A 25,770-nucleotide genomic window follows, 5' to 3' on the forward strand; every position below is an offset into this window, starting at 1 on the left:
CAATACACAGACAAGTAGACAATGAAAAGATTTATTTTTTAGTCTTCAAGCACATTGCTATGAAAAAGAAAGCTGTGCACAAAGAGCCATACCACTCACCAATTAGTCTTCCATGTTTTTAAATTCCATGACTGATAAATGACTACATCTCAGAACAGCTTTCCTGTGTGTTCTAAAAATTGCTTATAACAAAACCATTCTCCCAGATACAGAGATTTAGCAATTTTGCTGTTTTACTTGGAAATGCAAAACAGGAAATACTGAACTTGATTTGGGAAGTTCATTTTAAGCTAAATTAGTACCAAAGCAGCAGAGCATTTCATGGTGTAATCAAGCACATGTATCAACAGGTTGTGGAATCAGTCTCTTCTTCCAGCAGCAAGAAAATGTCAAAGAAATCAGTAAATTTGTCACTGATCCTGCTTCAAGTCTTTGCCCACAAGCATTGAAGTGACTGGGTGCATAGAGGCTCTATGCTCCAGAAATGTCTTGACAGCCAGATCTCGACACTTGTCAAAACTGTAAAGGTCCCTGTAAAAGGAAGAGGAAAAAGGAAAGAAAATAGGCCCCATTACAAGAATCCAGGGAAATAGTACACAGGGGATTTTCTCAAGGTTTTACTTTTCCTTTGAAAGCTTCACATCAAGGCGCATACTGGGACGCTAAGCCGTCTTCTACTAAAAAAAGTCAGGAAGTGGAAAGTGACTCCAAAGATAAGCTTGTTCACAGTATACAGAAAATTCTGTACTGTATCACTTTGAAGCATAATACACATGCACAATGTCAAGTATTATACATTCCACTATACTAAAAATACCAACAGCATGAGCTTCTACAATTTGAAGACTGCTTTTACCTGAACAAGGGTCGAGTAAACTTCATCCTGCCCTGATCTGTTGCCATTTGCAGAGCCAGAGGAATAGCTTCTTCCCACTTGGACTTGATGCAGAGCCTCAGCCATCTGAGAAAGAAAAAAATTTAAAAACCTTACACTTTCCAGAATTTTAATTTGCAGTGCTTATCTTAAGATTCTGTTCCCACAAACACTGTGGGCAGTGCTGTGTCATCATGGGAATGAGATTCTAGCCAAGTTCAACATAAAACATTCAGTGTCTGACTGGCATGTTACAGAAGCAGGCTTTTCTACAAAATAAGAAAAAATTCCTTCAGAATTTCTCCAAAATGGTCTGATTATTTCCTGCAGCTATTTCTTCCATATTACAGTGGTGTCCAGTTGCATCGTTCAGAATTAGAGCTGAATTATATAGCACTTGTCATATTTGACCAAGTGATTAAAAAAAACCTAACAAAAACCCCAAACAAAATGTCACCAGCAACCGACATGTGCTTGTTTTGTTTTAAAACTATTAAGAAATTGTTCTTGTTACAAGAAGTAGAAGCTATACTGTATATTTCAAACACATAGGGTTTTTTTTATAAGAAACAAAGAACTCTAAGTCTGTTAAGGCAGAAGTCATGCAATAGTCTAAGACAGCTAAGGCAGAATAATCGTGACTATTGCAAATGTATCCAAGTATGTGAGAGTAACAAAACACAAAATTCTTCAAGATACTGTAAAGATTACTTATGTCCTCAACAATAGCTTTTTTTAATGTGATGTGTGAACACAATGTGTAAATACAAGAAGAGATTAGGATGGCAGAAGACTCAAGCCATTTAGCTAGGAGCATTTCCTACCTGATTAGAAACTTCCTTTGATATGTACTTTTTTTTTTTGATGTGACACAAGATTTGTGAAAGTGAGCATTGAAATGTGACAAAAAAGTTTCAAGTTGTGTTGAAAAAAAAACAACCCCCACACCACTGGTGTATCAGCAGAAGAACTAAGTAGGTAAGGCCAGAAGACCCAGACCTCACTGAATATTGGAAAGATCTTTCAGGCATCTCTGATTCACAGAGAGGCTCCCTGTTGTATTACCCAATACCATCCCCAAAATAAGTAGTTAGGTTCCTTTGCTAACATGACAGATGAAAATAAAGCACAGCTAATCCACTGCTCACTTCCAGTTCTTCTACTACACTGTATTCACCCAACAGAATACCACTCTGGTAAGCATGTTCGCATATGCACTTACAAAAAAAACCTATAACAACAAAACACTCCCCAAAAACCTGCATCAGTTCTGTAAAACAGTATATCTCAGACCATTAATGAAGCAGGACACTTTGTTTAATGAAAGCATTTAAGATCAGAAAAATGCCCATACTAGAACAAACCTGAATCTTATCTCAGAATTTTTTATAGCATTGAAGTCATACACTTGCTGCATTCGCTGGACATGTGACACTGGAAGAGGAGACTGAAAAAGGAAATTGCATAGTCAGAATAAGCCAGAAGCACACTTCAAGCCACATACTTAAAAAATAAACAGGTTCATCCAAGAAGATTGATATTACAAAGGAATTAAAAGCTTACCATAACAAGTATTTGTATTTGTTCCTTTCACCTTCTCATTGTATTAGGGAAGGGCAAAGAATAAACCTCAGCAAATTCTCACATCCAGTAATACCGAAACATTCAAACCACAATATTCTGTTGTACTTATAGCTTATTTGCTCTAACATCAAACACAGACAAATTCAAGCACCTTATAGTTTTGTTTTTACCTTTCAATCCAAAATACTCTGTATGTTGCTTGTTAGCTGAAGAGCCAGACATAATCAGGGAGGCACAGCTGAAGGTTTTAATAACTATGTATGGGGAGAGCGGATGATTTTAGCAAAACTTAAAGGAAAATGGACAATTTAATTCCAAAGCATACTTGGACTCTGTGTCTGCTTTTGTGATACCAGAATAAAGCAATCTCAGGTGTGCATTTACCTCCAGAAGCAACAGTGCCAGGAACTCAATCAACTGATGAGATGACATTTCCTTCAGGTCTGCTGAGCTGAATGAACCCAAATCACTCTCTTTTGCCTAAAAGAGAATGGTTACTTAAATTTTTAATATGTATTTCAAAGTGCAATCAGGTGTAATTTTTTGTTTGGACTATTGAGCCATTCCACATTTTTTATGATATTGATTTGTATTTTTGCAGGATGTTACAAGAAGGAAAAAGGAGAGACTTAAGCTACTATCTGATGTTTGGTATTCTTCATTTCAATTCTTACTTGTTTTCTCTCCACTATCCTTCTGTTACAGTTAAGTGAAAAACCAAATACTTTTAATAGAAAAAGTAAGATTGAGAAGAAGAAAGTTAAGGATAACATACAAGTTCAGCAAAAAGCCAAAGAGCTAGCTAACAAAAGGACGGTATGCTGAATATTAATTTTATGAGTTTTATGGTTAAAATTATGAGAAGATTGTATGGTATTGGTTACTTATTATGATTTACGTATTTCAGTTTTTGATGAGAAATGCATATTAGCTCCAGTATAACATAGGGGAATTGTTGCTAATTGAATAAAAGCAGTAATGTAAGGATACCTTGGCATTTGTTTTTAAATAAAACCATAATATCAGGGTTTCAAAAAAAAAATATTTTCAGTTTGATTACTACATACAATAACAAAAAGCTGGCTGTGTGCCCCTTTAAAATATGTACTGCACTTCACGTACGGAAGTCATAGCAAGTGCACAGATTCTATGATGAAAGGCTAGCCTACGAAATGCAAAAACCCCTGACAGTTATACCATCACCATAAATACATTCTCTCACAGCAAATGATAGATCTCAGAAGAGAACGGCCCACTTTGTATAAAGAGAGCTAGCTTTTCAAGACACAGACACCTTAGCGTTCTTTAGTCACTCACTTTGATCCATCTTTGGCTCAAGGCAACACAAGCATTTGCTAGTGTCATGTCGTACCTGTCAAATATTAAAAACAAAGGATCACACTTCAGAAACATAAAAAGCTCCTGTATTGTTTTTACAAGAATGCTTAGAAATTATTTTCAAATGGCTCCATATTTGTTTGTTGTAGGCTCCAACTCAATACTGCAAGACAATTTACAAAGCATCCATCATAATGAAACACATTTCAGTTTTAGTTAGAAGCACTTTGTGCATAGGTAACACTTGATCCCATGCACTCCTAAAATAATCAGTACTTCTGAGCATATATTGTAGCTTATAGCTGTAAAAAGAATATTGTCGGAACAAACTGTCGGAAAAAAAGAATCTTTCCTGGAAACTTTCAAAACAAAATTAATTTCCACCAGACTGAAAAATTAAAAATATTAACAGCAACATTTTTTTCTCCTGTAAACACCTATATCAATTTCCACATACTACTAGACAAGTTTGTGGGAAGACTTTTACTCTGTTTACAAACTGCTTTATGATTGTTTGGAAAATCATGTGCAATCTGGAGAAGGAAAACATGAACTACAAAAGAATGCAGCTTACACAGGCATCACTGGTGGCATTCCTGGAGCATGAAACCATGAGTTCCAATCAACTTTATCAAGAATGTCTACCTACAAAGTGACACAAATTCTTACTCAGTTTGAAATGTTATCTTTAGATAAAAGCATACCCTATGAAAACCAGTATCAATTTTGGTTTTGTTTTGTTGTTTGTTTTTTTTTAAACATCCCTCCAATTACTCTGGAGAATCCTACACTTCAAAACAAAATATTCCCTTCTAGGAAAAAAAACAAAACAAAACCAACAACAAAAACAAAACACCTCCCCCCTCCCCATCTCCAAAAAAAACCCCAACAAACAAAACAAAACCAACCAGCCAACCAAAAAAAACAAACACCAAAAAATCCAACCTCAAAACAACATCAGAATGCAAAGCCATCTCCATAAGATGCCAGACTACATCATATTAAGGTCCTAAGATAAAGAAAACTAGGGAACTGGCCCTTAAAGAAGGTAATTCTTGAGCTATGCCAGTTTCACGTAACTAAAAGGCTTCAAGCAATTAGTTTTAAATACTACCCAACCTTATTGTTGAAGTAGGAGTATAAGAACTTCTTCCAGTCCTCCGTTACTACGCTCTTATAAGCGAACTGCTGAACGTAAGCCTTCAAGAAGCCAATGAAGACATCTAACAGTTACCAAAAAAAACTGTTTCAGTTTTTGAAATTAAAATGGGAAACAATAGTATACAAAGTCTGACTAACACTTACCTGGTCCTCCAAGAAGTTGTTCAAGGTAAAAAAGTAAAGCAAAGCCTTTCTCGTATGGAACAGATGAATAGGCAACATCAGGACCTATTTCATTCAGATTAGGGATGAGGTTAGTTACAGGATTTTTATCTCCAAGAGTATTTATCTGTGACAAAGACACAAGAAAATATATTAATCTAGGAAAATTAGCACTCCTGCAAATCACTACTAATCCTATTTATAAAGGTACAGTCCACCCAAAACTAAGATGACCTCCTTTCAAAGCATTCTTTCTCATTCTTTTTCTTGAACTTCTGAATCTGTTCAAAACACAGTTTACTGAACTTCTTTCTCATCTTATTTTATTAGTCTGACCACACATTAAAGACATTAAGATAAATCACCCTGTGCTCGAGCTGTCTCAAAGCAGTTAATTATTGTCACGTCTGCCAATCACGAGCACCTAGTAAACTATCTACAGTTATCCCTTCATTAACAAACTATTTAAACTCCTTGATTTAAATGGGTGCTATAAAGAATCAAATACAACAAGGAAATATTCATAGCACATCAGGTAAAACTATATCACAAAACTGAATGAGAGGGCTGGAAATATCACAGGCTGGAAATCTGAAAACTAAGTTTAACTATGCTACCTAAACACAAAACTAAAACAGCCCTCCTCGACATTTACAGATTAGGAATATGCTCAATTATAACACAGTACAGAGGGAAAATTTGCATGAGGCATTGGAAATTCTGATGATCATGCTCGCAGATAATTTTGACGAGCTTTCAGCTTTAGCTGCTTACCAGTATGCCAACAAGTATTACTGCAATTTAGCCATACTCAGAACAACTAAGAAAGTCTGCAAAGAACAGCTTAAAACAGTTTAAAAAGCTTTGTCTAATCTGAGTATAGTAAGTTACTACCTTGGGAAGAGATCATGTACCTTAGAATCACAGATACTCATCCTCTAAGTAAGAAAGTGTTAGGAAAGCTGAATATACAAGTCTTTGTGGGAAACACATAAAATCAGCTTTGTTTTATTTAGGTGTATGCTAAAACATATCTTTAAAAAATACGTACCGTATTCTGCAGTTCCCTCCATCCTCCTAGGGCTTGAAAGTGCCTGAACTGCTCACCAAACAACCGACCACCAATCCTACGTTCCAGGTATACAGTATGTCCCTCATTCAGCCTGGAAAGACATTGATAAAGTCAGCACTATTAGAATGGAAAAATGAATTTAGTTGGTTTCTTTATAGATTAATTTTAAAATATGATTTGCATTGCACTGAACATCACACCTACCAAAAATGCTCCCATGTTTTGTTTGTTACCAAGTTTCCCGTCCAGCTGTGAGAGATTTCATGAGCAATAACCTAAAACACAGAAAACAGTGACAGATCTACCATTTAGACTCCTCTGGAAAATTAACATCAAATCCCAACAGAAAGACAAAAGGGATCTCCTTTACTGCATTACATTCCCAAAGCCAGTTAGCATTCACAGCTCTATAAGCTTATCCATACGAATCTTATTTAGAGGACTAACACTATCCTACTGAACCTTCTCCAGAAACGATTTTGAATGCCCAGTCTTCAAGTCATAGAGCCACACTGATCAATAACTCCTCTGGTAGCACAGTGCAGGTACTTGTTTGTGAAATCACACTTCAGAATACTGGATCCAGGGAAAGTGACAGACTAGTGCTACCTTCCCACTTAAGCAACTTCTGCAGTGCTGGGATGTTCTAAAATACCAAACGAGAAGACAACGGTCACCCCTAGAAGGACAATGATGCATGATACATTAAAAAGCATCCATGTCAGATATTTCAGTATTCTTGGGATAAGACAATCATATTCTCTTTTTTTTTTTCAGCAGTGTATCAGTCTAGTAGAAAGACATATGAGATAAAACAGCATTCAGAGTATTCAGCTTTCCAGAAAAATTAGAATTTACTCAAATCATACTCATGATTTCCACTTTAAAAGAAAAGTGTACACAATGTTCTAGTGCACAGACATAGAGAGGAAAAAGTTCCTACAAACAATTTCAATGAGATCAATTCAGTTGTGGTTTTTAAATGTATCTATACATAGGAGAGGAAAAGAGCTATTGAGCAGCCAACTTCAGTCAGCCCCCTATGCATACAGGCACCCATGTTATTTTCACCTGTTCGTTATACAAAATAGACACATCTACAGTTTTCTACAGCTTACTTAGAACTAAAACTCACTTTGTAAGACTTCCTGAGTTACTGCCTTAACTTTTAACTCTCACAATGAAAAAGAGACCAAGTTTTCAGGTATTTGTTACAAAGGAAGTTAAGATGCAACTTCAAGTCATGTTCTACTTGAAGAAACTTATTTTGCACTTACATTTGATAGAGATCGATCACCGGCCTAAAAAACAAACAAACAAACAAAAAGACAGTCAGTTCAAGTAGACCTCAAATTATAATTATACCACTTAAAGCATTTCCATGTATGATCCCTAACTCCTGAGGGGCAGGAACCTTTACAGTTCCTTCTAGAGGAAAGACTATTCTGATTGTGGATTAATATCTATCACTTGATGGATAAGCAAGCCCTAAGAAAAAGCTGACTTTTGTCAGTGTTACACTTACCAACAGTGTTGGAGTTACAAAAGTAAGACAAGGATTCTCCATACCACCATACGGAAAAGAAGGTGGCAAGACTAACAAATCATACTGTCCCCATACATAGGGTCCTGCTAACTCTTCTGCTGTTTTCAGCATAGCTTCAGCCTGAAAAAAGAATTCACATTAGTTTCTAACATCACTTCTGGCTACAAACACTCAATAAGTAATAAGCTATGGATTCTGTACTTCATTCTCTTCCACTTTAGCATGTCCCACATGCAAAATGAGCACAAGACTGTACCAATATTTATTTTCAGTAGTGGTTTTGGGTGGTGATAGAACAGCAGCATTTTTAGGGGTGGGAAGAAGAGAAAGGAGAGCTACAGATGAACAAAACACTGACCTACAGTCTGTTCCTTTTCCAATACTACAAGAAAGAGTTAATTTGCAAAACATTTTTTTGTTAATTACCCACCTCAGCAAATTCATAGGCCGATTTATCCACTAGCTCCTTTTCAGCCCACACCAGTGTCCTTGGGCCAATCTTTCTGTTGAAAGAAAAATTCCACTAAGACACTATGAACTAGAAATAATTCTATGGAAAGCTAACACAGGGGCAAAAGTGAATCAAGATACATGCAGTTTGATACAAATAGATCGGTTCATTGAACTTCTAAGATCTTTCAAAACTAGAAACAGGACCAAGAAACAAAAAAGATAACTCCAAAGATTTATTATGATTACCAATATTTATACCTTGTGCAAATTCACTCACCTGCTTTCTAAAGCTCCAACCACTAAAGCAATCAAGTAGCAAGGTATAGGAACCTAGCGGAGTACATGGGAAAAAAAGAAATTTCTTTGTAATGTGAGCTATGAACACCACTGATTCAAAGAAAAACAAAGGTGTGTAAATAAGAAGTGTGCACATTTCCTCCACAGTTTCCTGCCTTATGTTATAATAAAGGCATTGTTTTTTCCTCCCCAAATGATACTCCTTTATCTACAAGTACTTGTTTCACAGATGTTTCATGCCAGGGCCACAAAGTTGTAAGCATAATTTCCGTTTGAAAAAAATCTGCATAAAAAAATGCCACTGCTTTCATCACTGTCCAAAAGAAAGTCAGTTTTTCATATTCATTCCAGCTCTGCTAAATTTTATGGAAGAAGGAGTTAAGAGATACTGCTCAGATAAAGGGCAGTTGTATCACACAGAAAGATGCGGAAGAGCTTTAATGCACTGAGGCAAACAAGAATATTTATGGATACAAAAGATTCAGCAAAATCAAAAACTATATATTTGATATCCCTGCTTGAAATTAAAATAAATGCTAGATATTTGTTATTTTAATGGAAAAAAAACCCAAACCCAAAGCTATAGTTTCTTTATAGAGAAATGCTTGCTTGTGCTGCTCTGAAAACAAAAGGGGATAATATAACCATCCCCATAAAAGTTCCATTTATCTGACTAAACAATGCTGAATAAGTAATACCATATATGTCAATATAACCCTACATTTTGATGCCCAATTACTTCAAATCTCAATGGCTGTTGAGTTGTAAATTCATTTTTACAGAGGCTGCTCTTCACTACACCTCCTACCAGGCTGGACATGCAGGACTAAATAAAAAAAGTAGCTTTAGGTGAGCTCAGCACACACAGATATCAATGAGTTTTATGCATTTCCCTTCTTTGTCTAAGGAAATGCCTTTTCTAACAAATCAGTCTCATGATTTTGTACGTTAGACAATGTGTATGTCTTTTTTAATGCATTTCTCTTTTTTGATTTATATATTTGGTGTTTAATGCATTTTACTTTTTCTTTTTTTTGTTTAATGAAACACATGCTTTTCTAACAAATCAATCTAATGGTTTTCTACATTAGGAAGTGTAATTTCAATTTGACTAAATGTTATTCTTTGTACAGATCCACCAAACTTATCAACAGTGTATTTCTAGACAACATACGGCCCTGGATAACTTTTAATATAGACGCTTTATGCACTAGACAGAGTAGCAAATATTCTGGCTCTGCGGAGAAAGCAGAACTGCATGAGTTAGGAATAAGACCGTAGGCATCTGTTTACTAGCCCGGAGCACTTACGTTCTGACTGAAACGGTATATCTTCCGACTGCTGTCCTCTGGGTCAGGCATCTCTCCATCACGACTAGCACTCATAAGAGCCACCAGCTCTTTAGGAACTGATATCTGAAATGTTACCCAACTATGAGGAATTCAATTGCCACAAGGGACCATGCAATATACTAGAAACAGTGGCAGCAAAAAGAGTTGCCCAGATTTGTTGTTAAGTCCTCTTCATCAAGTAGAATGTAAGGCATATAGAAAATACTGTCTTAAAGGCTGGCAATATTTAATTAACCAGAAGGATTACCTCTGACAGAAGTTAAAAATTTCACTTTCTTCAGACTACTGAACTGTAGTATCACATAGCACATCTCACTTTTTGCTTCCTTAAGACAATCAGACTGTTTACACCAGGACTATAAAGATTTCCTAACTATGTACTCTATGTAAACGGAACATACTATATAAGGCATATATTTAAAGTCTTTTTACTTTGTAGCACTCTTTGTTGTCTTACTATCAGCTTTTCCTGATTTAAGAACATAATTATTTCCTACTACAGGACTTATTTTTTATTTTGGAAAGAAAGATACATGTGAACGAAAAATGAGATGATATATCTAAAAGAAAATGGTAAGGCTACAGAAGTGCCACAGGGAAGATAAGTAGGTTTTGGCTCTTACATTAAGCTAGAAGTCAATATTCTCCGGTTTTAATTTTTTTGTAGCTGCTGGAATGAGGCCTAAAATAGTAATTCACCCATTGTAGTGGTTGTCTTTAGTTAGACACATGACAGGTTCATTTACCTCTGCATAGTAGGTTAGTTTCACAGCAGGTGTGTCTTGGCATGGAAAGATGGCCCTGCAGTGGATAGCCTGGAGAGGAAAAAAAAAAAGCTAAAACACAACAATTTCTCTGATGAAGAGGACTAGAAATAAATCAAACCAATATACTGCATTGGAAATAGAGAGAATTCGTTAGCTACAAACCAATACTTCCTACCACTTATAGCTTATAGTAGTTTTCATAGTCAAGGCTTTTCTGAAAGAAATAACAGTAGGTAAGACTGATCAATAGCCACATATATTGATCGCATAGGACTGTGCACACTTCAACAATAATACTGGAGAGGGTAAAGCAGCTCTGGAATTCTTAAATTCCAAACATATAATAAAATCTCAGCAATGTCTTGACTTATTAAGTGTTTTCATTTAGGACCTTTGACACATGCAATTAGAAGTTATGGGTTACTGTACTTTCCCCTACCAGCCCTCCTATACAACTCATTGCAAACCCGAGGGAATTACAGTGGTATGTAAATAAAAAGTGTTAAAATAAAAACAAAAATAAATAATTATCCACTCAACCTGACACTGGCTGAAAAGAAATGGGTGTTTCTTTCCAGAAGTCTGCTCTGGAGTAAACCATTGGAGAGCTGAAGACTTTGGGGAGCTTTCGAAAGAGATTTCGACAATAGCTTCTTGTCCCCTGTGTAATAAAGAATACAATCAGACTGTTTTGACACAACTCCTGACCACTACTGAAATTCCTCTACAAAGACTTCTGGAAAACACGTCTGAAGCATTGTCTCAAAAGCACTAAAAATAAGATCAAGTAGCATTCTAAAAACAACTTTTCCCTTTCAATTACGATAGTAAAGATTAGCTGGTTTATTTTAATTTTAATGTCTCAAGACACTTCTGGTTTTTATTAACCAGAAACTTTTCCTCTCCTCTCTTTAAGGAGAACATGGACTTTTTCTTTAAACCATTTGCACCAGCTACATACATATATTTTTGACACAACTAACATTCTACATGTAAATATGAGAAAACCTACTGCAATAATGAACAAAAAAGTGTATAAAGCCCGTGTAAGAATATATATGCCTTAATAATGTAGGATTTGTGCATTCTGTAAATTAAAAAGTTTAGATTTTGCAGCCAATGTCATGTTCTGTAAGTAGAACCCTTAAATAGAAAAACATACTGAAAAACAGTAATTCCTGAAACCCCCTATTAACAGTAGGGTTAAGAAAAATAAAATGTTCAAGTTTTTTTCAGGGTTTTGGAACTGGTGTAAAGTTGAAACTAAGTTCTGTGCAAGACAAGTACCAGCTTGCTAAGAAGAGAACACACACAAACCTGAAACATTCATACTCTTATTTTTTAAGGACGTATCATAGCCGTCACTGCCACCAAAAGCACTGCAGATGTACTGGCTTCTGTTATCGGTAAGTTCCAGGTTAGGCATGCAACTCTCTGGAATTAACAATCCAGCCACAAATCAGAACACACTTCAGCTAACCAGAGGAGCTGGACAATAGATAAGCTGACTGGGTATATATATCTGGTTTATAACCAGCATTCCAAAGTACATCTTTGACAAGAAAAGAGAAAATAATTTGTATTACCATAAGGCACACTGCTTACTGAACACTCAAACTTTCAGTTTTAACTCCTACCCTTTTCACTGTTTCATTGATATTTACATGGGTGCTACATCTCACACAAGACTATAAATTCTTACTATCACAACTCATAAATCCCTCTTTGTAGCTTTTTTCCCTTACAAGGAAATCTATCAATAAAATTAAAAAAAAAGAAGGTTGAAAGTCACACAAAAGCAGCAGGCCATGTTGCTGCTGCGGACTGTTTCTTCACAAACTTTACTCGGCCAGTTTCACATCAGATCATAAGCATTTCCCCAGAAGGGACTGGCACTGTATAACATCCCTTTCTCTTCCACATTACACACGGTTCTCAACTGCACTAATTCATAGAACAGCAGCAAGAGAAAGTTACGAGAACTGAGTCTGCAGAGATAGTAACCAGTTTTGGAAACAAAGTAGTAAGAAGCAACATGGCATCCTATTTTATTCAAACAAGAGAACTTCCTGATACAATCACAGCTCTCAGCTGTGGCAGGTGAGATACCATGGAGTTACAACATACAAAGGAAACTGCTGAAACATGTACTGTAATTTTTTTTACAACAACTTTTTAATGCATGCAACTTGGGAGGTAGATTATGATTTCTTCATTCTCCATCATGCTGTCGAAAGTCAAGTTCCAGTTTTTAGGGTCTTGGTTTTAGCGTAGTCAATACAATACACCTTTACTATTTGAAAACATGTTTCATTTTAATCATAGTGATAACCTGGAGTTCTACAGAAATACAGGATCAACCCTTGCATAAAAGAAAGGCAAAGAGCGTGTAACTCCACATGTGTCATATTGTAGCAATTCTGAACATGACAGAATTCAGGTAGTTGAAGCAGAAAGAGTATTACTGTTGAGAAACAATGGAAAAATTGTGACACATTGCGCATAATTTCGCTGCTTACTTTAGCAAGTCATTTTGCACATGACGTAAGACCTGGGGCTGGGTATAAAAACTCACAAAGTTTTGGCTAATGAAAGCCAAATATTAAATTAATCTAGAAGATCACACCAAATAAATGCAAACTCTTAACTTATAAGTCCCCTTGCAAGCTTTATACAACGAGCCTACGGGTAGACAAGCAGCTTACACAGTGCGTTTTGGAAAACACCTAAAGGAACAGACAACAGTATGTACCTTCTTAGTTCAAAAGGAAGCGTGATCTCCAGGGGGGTCCCCTTGAAACTGTGCTTTTCTCCAAAGCCAAATGTTGCATCCTGTCCATTTGCGGTCACTTTAAATACCTGTACATCTTCTGTATCCAACACCTGTAAATGAAGCAAAGATTACACGCTTGTTAAATAGTGTAATAATCTTAAACACGTGTCTCTCTGAAGGAAAAAGTATTTACTAAGTAGAACCAGAAGAATCAAGTACCTATGTTGAGTACTGGGAACCAGCATTTTAAGGGAGCAGCAGAGAGCTTACAAAGCTGGAGGGGGAAGAGGAAGAAAACCAACTTCTGACCATGAAAGTGAAAACGGGAGTTTATTAAGTAAACTACAAAGACTTCACAGTGCTGCTATGAAACGAGGGCATGATGGAAAAGACCCTGCCAAGGCTTGCATCCTGGAACTGGCCACTATGAATCAAGACGTTAATGCAACAGAAGATGAGTTAAATAATGCAGCACTCCCATATGCAGCACGAGTGAAGTTTTACTCTTTATTATTAATAGGAGGAGGGGTTTTGTTCGTGTTTTTTTTCCTAAAAATAAGTGCCAACCACAAAAGGATGTTACGGAGGCCGCATGAAGAAAGCCCACAAACCCCAGCCTTCACTTGCGTATAAAGCACAGCCGAGGAGGTTCACGCGTTTATGTGAGAAGGAAGCTGTCACAATAAAGCACGTGCGCAAAAGCCGTAAGCATAGATTTCCTTTATTCCCGTTTTTTCGGCAACAGGCTCTTCGCCGTTTTAACGGGAAAATACATATTTCAAGTACATCTTTCTATCCTTCCCTCTGGGCGCAGGAAACCCGGGCCACCGGGCGCTGCTGCCCGCGGAGCCGGGGGCAGGGTCCGGAGAGTGAAGGAAGGACGGCCGGGCCGGAACCGCCGAGCAGAAGGACGGCAGAGGCACCTGAGGGGAGGCGACCCCGAGCAGGGAGACGGCGCCGAGCGCGGCCCCGCCGCTCCCCCTCAGGCGGGCGGCCCCCAGCGCGGGCCCAGCCGCGGGCAGCGCGAGGGTCGCCTCACCCTCCCTCCCCCCCCCAGCCCTCCCCGCCCGCCGTTACCAGGCAGCGCAGCGCCTCGCGCTCGGCGCGCGCGGTGAAGGCCACCGTGCCCCGCAGCGCCCGCGCGCCGAAGTCCACGCGGCAGCGCAGGTAGAGGTGCCGCGTGAGGCAGCACGAGGGGGACGCGAAGGAGCTGGAGTCCGCCGCCATGGCCCGCGCGCTGCCCGCCGCGGGGAAGGAGGAGCGTGCCGCCTGCCGGCCCCTGGGAAGCGTAGTTCCGCCCCCCAGTGGAAAGGGCGAGGGCAGAGCGCGGAGAACTACAGCTCCCGTGGTGCATTGCGCGGCGGGGCGGGGCGCGGCTCAGCAAAGAGCATGATTGGCTCGAGCAGCCCGGGCAGGCCCACCGCCGAGCTGTCAGCAATTACACACCCTGTAGGGAGCGGTGGAAAAAGGACTGTCGTGCAGCTCCTCGTTAGTATAGTGGTGAGTATCCCCGCCTGTCACGCGGGAGACCGGGGTTCGATTCCCCGACGGGGAGACACGTATTTTCCTTCGTTCTCTCTCCCTCTTCCTGTTGTAGACTTTACCCTATAGGCAAAACTCAACTCTTTGCGAAATCAGAGTGGTTGCCAGACAGCCTTTGGAAGAGTACCGCGGCTGTAAAACAGGAAGCACAGAGGGAAAACACAGGGGTCTCTGGGCTGCCTACCTGCTCCAGAGCTGAGGCAGCGCGGCGGCTGCAGCGTTTCAGGAGCTCAGATGCCTAACAGAGAGAACGCGAGGGGAAAGTAGTCTCGTATTTAAGGGCTCATTCAGCTAAACAGAGTTGTTCATTAAGCCTTTCAAAAATACTCACCTAGGCCTCCAGCTGCGAGGGGAGCGGGCTGTGTGTGCCTGGTGTTCAGCGCAGGAGGCCCGGGGGCTCTGCTCTGGCCCTGGCTTTGTGCACTCAGACAGTTTAATTCGATGCTCTGAGCTGGGCATTGAAAACAAATTTCAGCACCGCAAGTGACCTCGCACCAACCACACAGATACAGCAGCAAGCACTCAAGCTAGGACATACGCAAGAAAAATGATGTCTGTTTAATAAGATCTAAGATCCAATTTGACAGCAGTGTTTGGCAACAAAGGGCGATCACTCTTGACAAAACATTGCCGGAAGCCGAGGACGCGTAATGCAGACCCTAACCTTTGCCACCCTTAGCAGTTCCTGAGGCAGCAGGTCTTCAGCCCGCGCACACACAGCTGCGGGAGCAGCACACCAGGGGCTGTGGGGAGCTGCAGGCACAGGAGGGATGCAAGGCTTGAGGTACAGTGCAAGACCACGACATGCTTTCTGTGGGCTCACCAGCCCATGGGCCTCCTGGGAGCATCCCACAGCCACAGCTATCCCATCCACATGCGACCCTGAGACAGGAATGTGAGGAGCACATGAAGAAAAGGGGGTGTGATGTATTCATCCACAGGAATAGTGATACCCTGGAGCTTTGTGTAAACCAGCTGGACTAGAGCCACATGCAGACAAGCCCAGATAAACCCAGGCAGAAAAGCAAGGGAGTTTCAGTATGTCTGTTGCTGTGTGTATTACAGAAAGAGAAAAAATAGCCCCAATATTTTTCCTGTTGCAATTTCTGAATTTCCTCCCATGCCCACTTCCCTTTCTCAAAATCCACATATGTGTCATCAGAAACACAAGGAAACTGATTTTGTTTAGTATGCAGTTTATCTCAAAACAGAGGATGGACCATAAAATAAGATGTAAGAACTATTTAGTAGTTCATATGTGCTGGCATCCAGCCAGCCGATTTCAGCTGTCATAAAACAATAAGGGATTAGAAAAGCAAGTAATTCAAAACAAATATGCTATCAGTGCTTTGCAGGCATAAAAAAGAGTCTTGTAAGCAACTCCATACCTGCTTAGTCAGTGTTTCTGGTTTCATATTAAGCTTTCACAGTGCACAAGCAAACTACCCAGAGCGAAAGTTTCGCTATAGATGTGCGGCTTTGAGAGTCCCAGGAAGTCGTTCTCATTTGTCTGTGGGCAAAGGTAAAAGGAAGAGGAACAAGGAGCTCAGGGCATTGAACAGGGTGTTACAAGGTCAGACTTTCCCCCCCTGCAAAGTACTTTGTTCTTGCCTAAGTATCCCCCACGTCAGCTCAACCTCTTCCCCCTGTCTTGTGGCACCAAATCCTTCCCACACGCCTGCTCTGTGCAGTTGTACCCCACCTGGCAGTGTGGAGTCAGCACTGCTGGAACGCCAGCAGCAATGACAGCAAGCCCAGCCACAGCTGCCTGCACCGTCTCGGCCCTCCATGAGCATTCTGGTGTGGTCCAGGCTGTCTTCCCTGTGGGCAAAGTCCACAGGAGGCACAAGGTAAAGGAGCACCGGCAGGAAGCCTGCTGCACTGTTTGCAGAGGAAAGTTTGAATGTGGGCCAGCACTGATGAAATCTGGAGGAGCAAACACTACTGTATTGCTAGTAGACATCTTACCATGATTTCTTCTTCAAATACCTGTTGATTTATCCAGGTACGGCTTTAAGCCACATCTCTTTTGATGCTTCTATAGTCATCCCACTTGGCTTGCCATCGGCTGTGTGTTTTATTATCCTCACCTTATCAATAGCTCAGGGAGAGGTGGTATCAGCCTTCAGGCTGGGAGAGAAAGCTGTGGCCAAACCAGCAAGACGAGAGTGGGCTGGAAAATAAGCTCCTGCTTGCAGCCTTGCTGATCACACAGCGTGGTAGCAAAGCAGCACTGAGGGGGGGTCTGGGCTGGAGGTTCAGCCCAAGCATGTTAACAGTATCTTGTTGAAACATCTTGTTTGAGCATATTCAAGCCCTGGGTACTGTGTAACTCTGTGTATTCTGTCCTCTGTGTGTTGTATCCATATGTGTATTTAGCTAAGTGTGGTTTACGTACACTTAACTCTGCCCAAAGTTTTAATTAACCTTTGTCAAGAGGATTTTTGGAAGGCAAAAGATTGCTTGCAAATGCTGGAAACTGCTTTATGCTATTAGCAATGACAAAACACAGACAGGAGCACTGAGAATCATGGAAGTTTTATGTTGGTAGTCACTCTAAGGCAAGGAAAATAAGAGAGGGCCCCCTTCTTAAACTTAATAACTATAACAGTAAATTCATATTTTAAGCCTACTTAAAAATAAGTTCTCAGCACTTGTTCTAGGCAGTCCAAATGGGGAAACTTAAACAGAACCAGCTACTAAAAATACACTAATTGTATTCTTACTTGGAAGGAAACTGATTAACAAATAGGGAAATCGGGTAAAGCAGAGTTAAAAATGCCTCCATATGTACTCGGCAAGGGCTAAGAGCAGGAATAGGCAATGGCAAATTGTTCACATTTTTGTTGCAGGACAGGACATCCAACGTAACCATGATGAACTGACAACTTAGGAGGATACAAGTCCTCTACTCCACCTTGATTCTTCTACAGAGACACCTGGCGCTAAACCTTTTGGCTGCTCAGAGAGGGGAACATGGTTGATCCTCGGAAAGTGATGGAACAATTTACACCAGTAGCCGTTATACGCTTCTGATCCCTACTCATAGTGAACCATTTGATCTTTGAAGTACCCAATATTCTAGAACTTTCAGTTTGTCATCGTTAGTATCTACTAACTGTTGGCCCAGAGGATCCCAATGAGTCTTCTCCCCGCACTGAAGAGTTCGGCTGCTGGTGCCCCTGACCAGCTCTGTGATGGTGCCAGCCTTGGATGAGCAGCCCGCTCCCACAGCTCCCTGGCACACCTGCCATCACAGAGCAGGACGCGGGTCTGCAAGCAAGCCTGCCAGAGAAACTGGCAGTCTGAGTCCTTTCATTGAACATTGCCTTTACACAGGTCTGGGTCTTCAGGTGCTGCACGCTGCTGCAGCCCCGCTTGGGTCACTGGAGCAATGCTAATATAAGCCAGATGGGATGCTGACCTACCCTCCAATTAAAAAATACCCAGGCCACCATCAGGCATTCAATGCATGCTGTGATTTTATGACTCCTCCAGACTAGCCTGGGATCTTTCCACATTAGCTTATAATAAGGGTAAATTAGACGTCCACTTTTTCTCCAGTAACTCAGCATACTGAGCACTTAATACTTGAGCACAATGATTTACAAGAAACTGTTGAGTTTTATACATGAACGACCAGCAATGGATCCCATTTCTTGGCTCAGGCAGGGTGGAAAATAATTTAAAGCAATGTCTTATTAATAGTTTATCCTGCATTTATTTTTGATAAGCTTTAAAGCATCTATTCAATTTCTTTTTTTCCTGAGATAGTTTCTCAGTCCTGAATTCCCTGCAGAAGCCAACAACCATTTCATGCAGCTGTATTTCTACATGTCAAATGGTCTGTTAAATATAATTTCCATCACATTTCTTTTCATTTGGAGGGAATCAGTTTTGCAATTTTTTCAGTTCTCTTTTTTTCTGACTTTTAAAATACTTTTGCACAGGCAGTCTTGGGTTTTTTTTAACCTCCATGTTGCTAGACATGCACACAGCTTACACCTCTCCAGAGGATGTTATTTAACCATATGAAGAGATCTGGCAGTCTCAGGGTGCCATCATGACAGGCTCAGGTAAGGACAATTTCTGCCTCAAAAACAAAAATCCAGATGATGAAAAGTTAACTCATCTGTTAATCTGACGCTAAGCATCTACTACACCACTTAGCCTGCTCAACATTTTGGGGTTTTCTCAGCTGCTTTCTTTGTTAAAGCTTTTGAAATCTTCTGGATGGCAACACTTCCTCTTTCTGGTCATGATATTCACATTTACCATCAGTGGGTTGCAGCAGCCTTCTTCATCTGAGAACCAAAATGCACACAAAACTTTATTATACAGCCAGAATTGCAGTATATGAAGAAATCATCTATGTGTTCTATGTATCTGCAATTATTATTAGAATCATAATCTTCTCAATTATCAATTTTAAAAAAACATCTGCTCCTGGGTGATTGGGTCCTTTGTGTTCCACGAGGCACCAAACAAAAAAGCTTATACTAAATTTTAAGCAACCAAGAAATGGCATTGAAACAAAAGGTATGGTATATATGTTTTGCACAAAGCATGTTCATAAGCACCTTGATTGAAGAGGATGCAGATGCCCATCTCCTTGCAGAATAAACTCCATGATTGGAAAAGGGATTTTAGTTTCAGTATTTAATATCTAAATGTTTCCAAGATGAGGTTTCATGTTTGTTTTCAGAGGATTCAGCTCTAAGTGACCCTTTCCCCGGAGATCAATACAAACTGACCTCTGGATAAACTCTGTGCATTGTTTTAGGGGCAGGAGTGCTATCGAATTGCACCTAGATCTGATGCTGACTTTCACTAACAGATGCACAGAAATACACCCATCATCTCCGCTTCCACACAAGGCAACGGCTTCTGGTCAGTGTAACATGCAGTAATTGGCTGCTTTTGAGTTCATTGTTGGGCCAATAGTCTATGAGTGTAGATCTGTAGGTTGGATTTCCTTTAGCCTGACTTGATTTTTTTTCAGTTAGATTCACTTCTTTGAGCCTTTTTTTGATTCTTCAGGGAGACAGTGCAGAGCTTTTGTATGCAGTTATCTGGGTATTTGTCCCTCATGTCCAAGTTCATTGCAGGAATGCAAACCAGAGCAAGAACACAAGTAGAAACAATACAACTGTGCAGGAAAATGCCATATTACCCAAAGGCTTCAACAAAAACCAGAAATCTCATATATCTCAACTACAGATGTCTTTGCTCAAGAATGGAAGCAGAGAAGAAATATTTACGAAACAGCAATAGCTTCTATTACAGTTTTGGAAGAAAAACTTCGTCATGTGCTTTCCCCTTTTCAGTCATTGTGACAGTATGTCTCTCTATAATATTTGAGGTTGCAGAGGGTTTGCTTATTTCTCCTGCCTGGTTTACTACATTCACACCCCCTGCAGCATTCTGCTGTTAACACCAACCAATGGAAATTTTGCAAACCTTTTGATTTTAAATTTCTGCCCCCTCTTATATGTAGACTTGGAGTGCGATCTGAAGACTTGGCATTACAGCAATGTTTATATTACTACACATGCTTATGTGTTGTTGCCAGTCCCTCCAAATTGCAAAGGCTTGTGTCTAGCACAGAAGAATCTCATGTTTTTAAATCAGAATTCATCTTTGTGACTCTTCTTCTAGGCTTTGCCGGGCAGCAGCACTGGCTTCAGCTTGTAGAGGCCAAGCTGGGGAAGTGCAGTTGTTCCATGCCAATGCTTAACAAACTCTGCTTTTTCACAATAAGCAATGAAAGAGCAATGAAAGAGGTTTAACCAAACAATAAGTAATTATAGAGGAGAGGAATGGGGGTGAAGACAGGAAACAAAAGAATTCTCAAAAGAGTCAAAGAAAATGCTTTCTCCAAAATCACTGGATGATAATGTGAGTCTTCACCACTCCTCAGTGAAGGGCTGTGAGGGTGTTCACAGCAATCACTTGTTCACAGTTTGTTCTCCTCTCTATTTCTCAAACCCAGGTGTACCTTCACTTATCCTCATTTAGGCTATTAGTTAAAAAGTCCCACCATCTACTTTGCAGTGGTGAGCTTCTCCCCACAATGCTCTTCATTAGTCATCTTTGTTTGTTATTCCTTTCCCCCAGAGACCTCAGCTCCTTTGCAGGAATACCCATGAAGCCCACACAATGTTCTTGCCAGGAAGGGAAGACTGCCTAAACAGACAACTAGCAGATTTCCCCCTTTGTCTGTAATGGGGATGCCCTGAGAGCAACTGGAGGTGATTACTGCAGTCAGAGTCAACTTTTCACAACACAGACAGTAGCTTCCATATTTCTCTCATGATTGTTTTTTGTCATGGCTATTTCATAAGGCAGAAGTACCTTCCTGCTTCTCCCCCAACTTATCGCGTAACATGTAACATAGCATGCAGACTGATTAAGTCTGCCACTCAGGTGGCGCTCTCTTCACTAAAAACCTATGGAGCACCCCATCCATCGGGTTTCCATGTCTGTGGTGCTCTCAGCAGAGGGATTGATCTTCTCCTCTTGGCCCACCATGTGTAAACTCGGCCAGGTGACGTTGCTACATGAGGAGGCATGTAGCCCTGCCCTTTTGGGCAGGGATAGCTCCAAAACTGTGAAGCAGGCCCTTCTTGGGAAAGGCTTTGTACCCAGAGGAAATGGCTCCCATGCAGGTTTGTGCAGAGCTGTTCTGGGCCATGAACTGCAGACCTTTCCCACTCTCCCCCTTGGCTTCCCTGCTGAAATAGGTGGGGACATCCCCAGCCCAAGGGAAAGCTTTGGAGCTGCATCCTTACTGCTTGAATCTGATTGAGTTCAGATGAACAAGGGCTGAGATGATTATTCATTGTACTCAGCACATGACCTGAAGGAAGGTCTTTGCTGAGTTGTCTAGGACTATCTTCAGCAGAGAAAATGGTTCAGAAAAGCCCAAGAGATTAGAGCTGAAAACTTTAGCTGAACAAGAACAGCACTGACGTAGAGGCAGGCCCTCTGGTGTGTTAAAAGACACTGCTGGTGGGACTTCTCTGAAGTGTGGGGTCCTCTCATCGTGAGCTCTCACCAGGATGCTTGGGCAGATGCTGCAAAGCCTGGACTGAAGAAACAGTATAGATGGCCCTCTTTAGCAGAATCTGGTGTCATTTTGGCCGAAACGGTCTCACTGGAGGGAAATAATGAGTTTGAAAGACCTCTTCAGAAGACATGCTTAAATACATGTATTTTGTAAGTGCCTGACCAGTGGTGAGACCTTCCTTCACCCATGCCCTCTGTGAGCCAGGAGAGCAAAGAGTCATCAACAAAGGATTTAGGCTTTTGTGAGGAATATAGCACACACACCAGCTCCCCAGACCAGCACCTTTCACCCTTCTGCCCCCAGCAGCCAGGGCTGGGCTGCAGGGAGGAATGTGCAGGGCTGGCAGGGGATACCTCAGCCACCCTCCAAAGAGCCCACAGCTCCACTGAGCACTGGCCATGCCCACCAAAGAAGGGCTGCAGACAAACCACAGTCTTGTGCCAAAACCAGATACAACAGCTTAAAGCCTCCCAGTATCCCTCCCCTCCTGCTTTTTATGAAGCACAACACAAAGCCTCTCGATGTCATTCCACTCCCAGAATATAAGAATGAGTATTTCTACTGGGATCCAATAGTTGTCTCTTTTCAATGGTGTTTTTTAACACTACTCCCCGCCCTTATTTTTTTTTAAATATATATATAAATATATATATATATGTTTTGGGGTTGGTTTTTTTTTTTTTTTTTTTTCCTGGCTGATTCCCCTCCTTAGCTTACCAGCACCTCCTGGCAGAGTAAATTTTACACCAATGTATGGGCTGCCGGAAGGAAGCTAAAAGTCTACCAACCACCTCAAAGAAATGAACAAACCAGCAGGCACAGACATGCTGGGCAGCCTTTGTTTCCTCTGGGGCAGCAACATAAGTTTTGTCAAAGGCAAATCCTTCATATCACCTTTCACACTGCAGAGCCTTGCTCTCAAAAGTTATTAGAAGCTCTACCCAGTTTTGACTTCAGCTTGCGTTTAATGTATAATAGCACCCCATGCTTACTCCCAGCAGACTGCAGACCTCGAACCACAGGGTGACCCCTGTGCACACACAGAGGCAATGGAAGTTAAACTGCCCTTCTGGGACCCACACCCATTTGCAGTTGGGATTTTCTGGCTGTCAGTCCAGCTCATGGAGCATGCAGCACTTCCCCTTCTTACACTGCCAATAGCCAGCAGGATTCCCCCTTGTCCCAAATTTTCCTCCAGTTAGGCTCTGGAGTATCCCGAGCATCTGAGATAGTCCAATGAGGGAAGTATTCATCCATTCTTGCTTTTAAACAAGTACACCCTACCAAATCCTGAAAAGGAGGAAGCAATATTGCCAGACAAACACACAAAATGCAAGAGGCTCACCTGGACATATTTGCTTTTGTTGATAAAATATGTGGCTGGACAATAGCCATGGCAGGCTCCAACCCAACTAATATTAAACAGGTTGTATGTTTATGTGAAGACATTGATAAAAGCTCAGGGAATGTATTTTTAAACTTTTTTTTTTTTTAGTAGATGTCTGTAAAAAAAAAAAGTGGTCTGCAGAAGATGAACTGGGAATGGTTATTTATTTATTGTTTCTCATAAAAGGAGAACTAGGAGGCACCCAATGAAATTTTTGGCAAGCAGGCATGCAAAAGAAAGCACTTTTTCTTGCAGTTAAATGAGTAAAACGCAGCCATGTAAACTATGAAATTCATTGCCACAGGATGTTGTGGACACTGGGAGTATAAACAGGTTCAAAAGAGTTAAACAGTCATGAAGCCCAGATCTAGCAGCGCCTTTAAACATTTTTGAGTGGATGCAGCTTCCAACTCCTGAAATTTATAAAGTGTGGATTTCTATAACCGGAGAGATTATACCAGGGGGAAAGTCACTCTGTATTTCATCTTCCTTATGCTGTTCTCCTTAAACAGGGAGAAGACACTAAGTGAGGTGGGCTTTTGGTTTGGCCTGCTTCTGGCTGAAGGACACAGCACTGCTCAGTGTGGATCTTGTCACAGACACTGACTGGGACTTCGGAGAACGTTGTACATGGTAAGGCTCTGCCACAGACTCATTTTTGCTAAATGAGAGTAGTTTCCGCTTTGTCTATGTTGTGATTTTGACTACAAAGCTTTGCGGGAAAGGCATAGGGACTATATGCAGAATCGAGTATCATGGGGCCTCTGCAGCCTCTTTGGATACAACTACTTTAAGAAGCAAGAGTACATTGAAAATAAAACAAGCACTCTAGGTTTCCCCTTAATGGGGGGAGGGTGGAAGGTAGGAAGAGAAGACTATTACCATGGGGCCTTCACACTTTGTTAAGTTGTTGTTGCTTTCCAAACAGTGCAGAAGAGGTTGCCACATCAGAGAAATGACTCCACACACTCTCAGGCCAAAATGAGCTTGCTGGCAGCAGTTACTGTGGCAGAGCTCTTGCCCATCAGCAAAGCTTACAAGTATTTTTAATTCCATGTTGTGACTCATGTTCTGTCCATCAGTCATTTGCGTGTGTTGCTAAGTAAATACTGGTTAAAAGAGGAAATTTTTACCTTGAATTTCCAAAGAATTCTTGTTTTTGAAGGTATTGAATTAATTGGAAAGACACTGCCAGTTGCAGTCTGACAATTCATGCCCCTGCCCTGGCCACTGTGCTCAGGGGGCTGGAGCTCTCTCAGTCTTCAGGGAGTGGAGTCAGGGAGCGGCACAAAGGGCCAGCAACTTACAGGGTTTGCCTGAGGTTTTGTTAGAAAGCCAAGCTTGTGCAGACCTAATCTACCTGATCTAGATGTTTTGGCCATTGTTTCTAGTTTATGATGAAAACTTCTACGTAAAGAGTTATTTAACTCCATGGAAATTTCAGTGAGGATTGCTGGCCATCCCCATCATGTGACCAGTTCACAAATATTGCTTTAATTTCCAGAATCTGTTTTGCCAAGCAGATGGCACTTGCTTGTCATAAGGGTAATTTTGTACTAACAGTGTTTAACTCCCTGTAGTACGATCTCTCCTCATTGGGAAACTAGAGCATCATTGTACCTGAGGCAGAGAAGAGAGAACACATTTGGAACTGCCTTTTCTCATGAAAAAAAACTAGGCATGTTAACCACACCATCACATGGGGCCCTGTGGATCCACAAATAGATTAGTGTTCTGCTGGACAACCACAGATGATGTGGAGCCAAGCTGCACCACATGCAGGCTGATCGCCCATCGGGAGCAGCAGCAAAGGCTCACTCCCAGCCATGAGTGGAAGATGAGCCAAGGAGCAAGGCAAGCAAGGCACTCTGGAGGCCAGGCTGGAGCCTTGCTTTGCATTTTTGAGGGTGAACGTGCCTTGAAGTTGAACTTCAATACTAAAAGCCTAAAACCAAACTGTTCCAACAATGCCAGGGGCTTTCAGGATCTGCTCAGTCTCATCCAGTGTCACTCTTGCTGTCTGCTGCAGTAGCTTAACTTGTTGCCTAGGAAAATCCTTTTGTAGGAGTAGTCTGGGAAACCTTAAGAAAGGAAGGCTGCATTGGCAATACTAGACCAGACTTTCAAGACTTACCTCCTCAGAAGTCTACTGTTGTGGAGTGGTGACACCTAATGGTAGGGACATAGAGCAAGATACAGCAGGGGTACAAATGAGCTACAAGAACAGTGTCACTATTCATGGCTATGAAGTAAATGTCAGGATATCTCATATGACTTACACCCCCCATTGTGCAGAATTTTAATGCAATATCTCATTTTCAGTCTTTGCTATCTCAATGTAATGTGATCTGCTTATGTAGACTTCAAGTTCTGATACTATACTAGCCCTTTCC

The 25,770-nt window shown here is 40.9% G+C and overlaps 1 protein-coding gene, 1 long non-coding RNA gene and 1 other non-coding gene across 3 annotated transcripts; 2 read left to right on the forward strand and 1 right to left on the reverse strand.

Moving 5' to 3' along the window:
- Nucleotides 1-15: 15 nt before the first annotated feature.
- On the reverse strand, nucleotides 16-14,631 carry LTA4H (leukotriene A4 hydrolase). The gene is made up of 19 exons (XM_030478934.1): nucleotides 14,457-14,631; nucleotides 13,359-13,489; nucleotides 11,147-11,267; nucleotides 10,586-10,654; nucleotides 9,798-9,902; nucleotides 8,468-8,520; nucleotides 8,168-8,240; nucleotides 7,717-7,857; nucleotides 7,469-7,492; nucleotides 6,396-6,466; nucleotides 6,171-6,282; nucleotides 5,102-5,246; nucleotides 4,916-5,019; nucleotides 4,371-4,441; nucleotides 3,776-3,830; nucleotides 2,843-2,938; nucleotides 2,239-2,321; nucleotides 857-961; nucleotides 16-531 (listed from the first exon to the last, which is right to left on the reverse strand). Exons 1-19 carry the CDS (start codon nucleotides 14,604-14,606, stop codon nucleotides 411-413), a joined length of 1,830 nt encoding a protein of 609 aa, XP_030334794.1. The 5' UTR covers nucleotides 14,607-14,631; the 3' UTR covers nucleotides 16-410.
- A 231-nt stretch (nucleotides 14,632-14,862) lies between these two features.
- On the forward strand, nucleotides 14,863-14,934 carry TRNAD-GUC. The gene has a single exon. It is a non-coding gene; the product is annotated as a tRNA-Asp (tRNA).
- A 1,470-nt stretch (nucleotides 14,935-16,404) lies between these two features.
- On the forward strand, nucleotides 16,405-18,378 carry LOC115605091. The gene is made up of 2 exons (XR_003990505.1): nucleotides 16,405-16,771; nucleotides 17,774-18,378. It is a non-coding gene; the product is annotated as an uncharacterized LOC115605091 (long non-coding RNA).
- The last annotated feature ends 7,392 nt before the right edge of the window (nucleotides 18,379-25,770 follow it).

This window comes from Strigops habroptila, chromosome 3 (assembly GCF_004027225.2).
Source record: "Strigops habroptila isolate Jane chromosome 3, bStrHab1.2.pri, whole genome shotgun sequence".
In the NCBI taxonomy this organism is placed as follows: Eukaryota; Metazoa; Chordata; class Aves; order Psittaciformes; family Psittacidae; genus Strigops; species Strigops habroptila.

Excerpts from the sequence above, each read along its gene's own strand:
- LTA4H (XM_030478934.1), bottom strand. The coding sequence starts at position 14,606 with ATGGCGGCGGACTCCAGCTCCTTCGCGTCCCCCTCGTGCTGCCTCACG. Across the intron at positions 10,655-11,146 it reads TTCTTTTCAGCCAGTGTCAG|GCTATCCACTGCAGGGCCAT; the intron begins GTTGAGTGGATA and ends TTTCCTCTCCAG. Across the intron at positions 9,903-10,585 it reads AACTAACCTACTATGCAGAG|ATATCAGTTCCTAAAGAGCT; the intron begins GTAAATGAACCT and ends GTAACATTTCAG.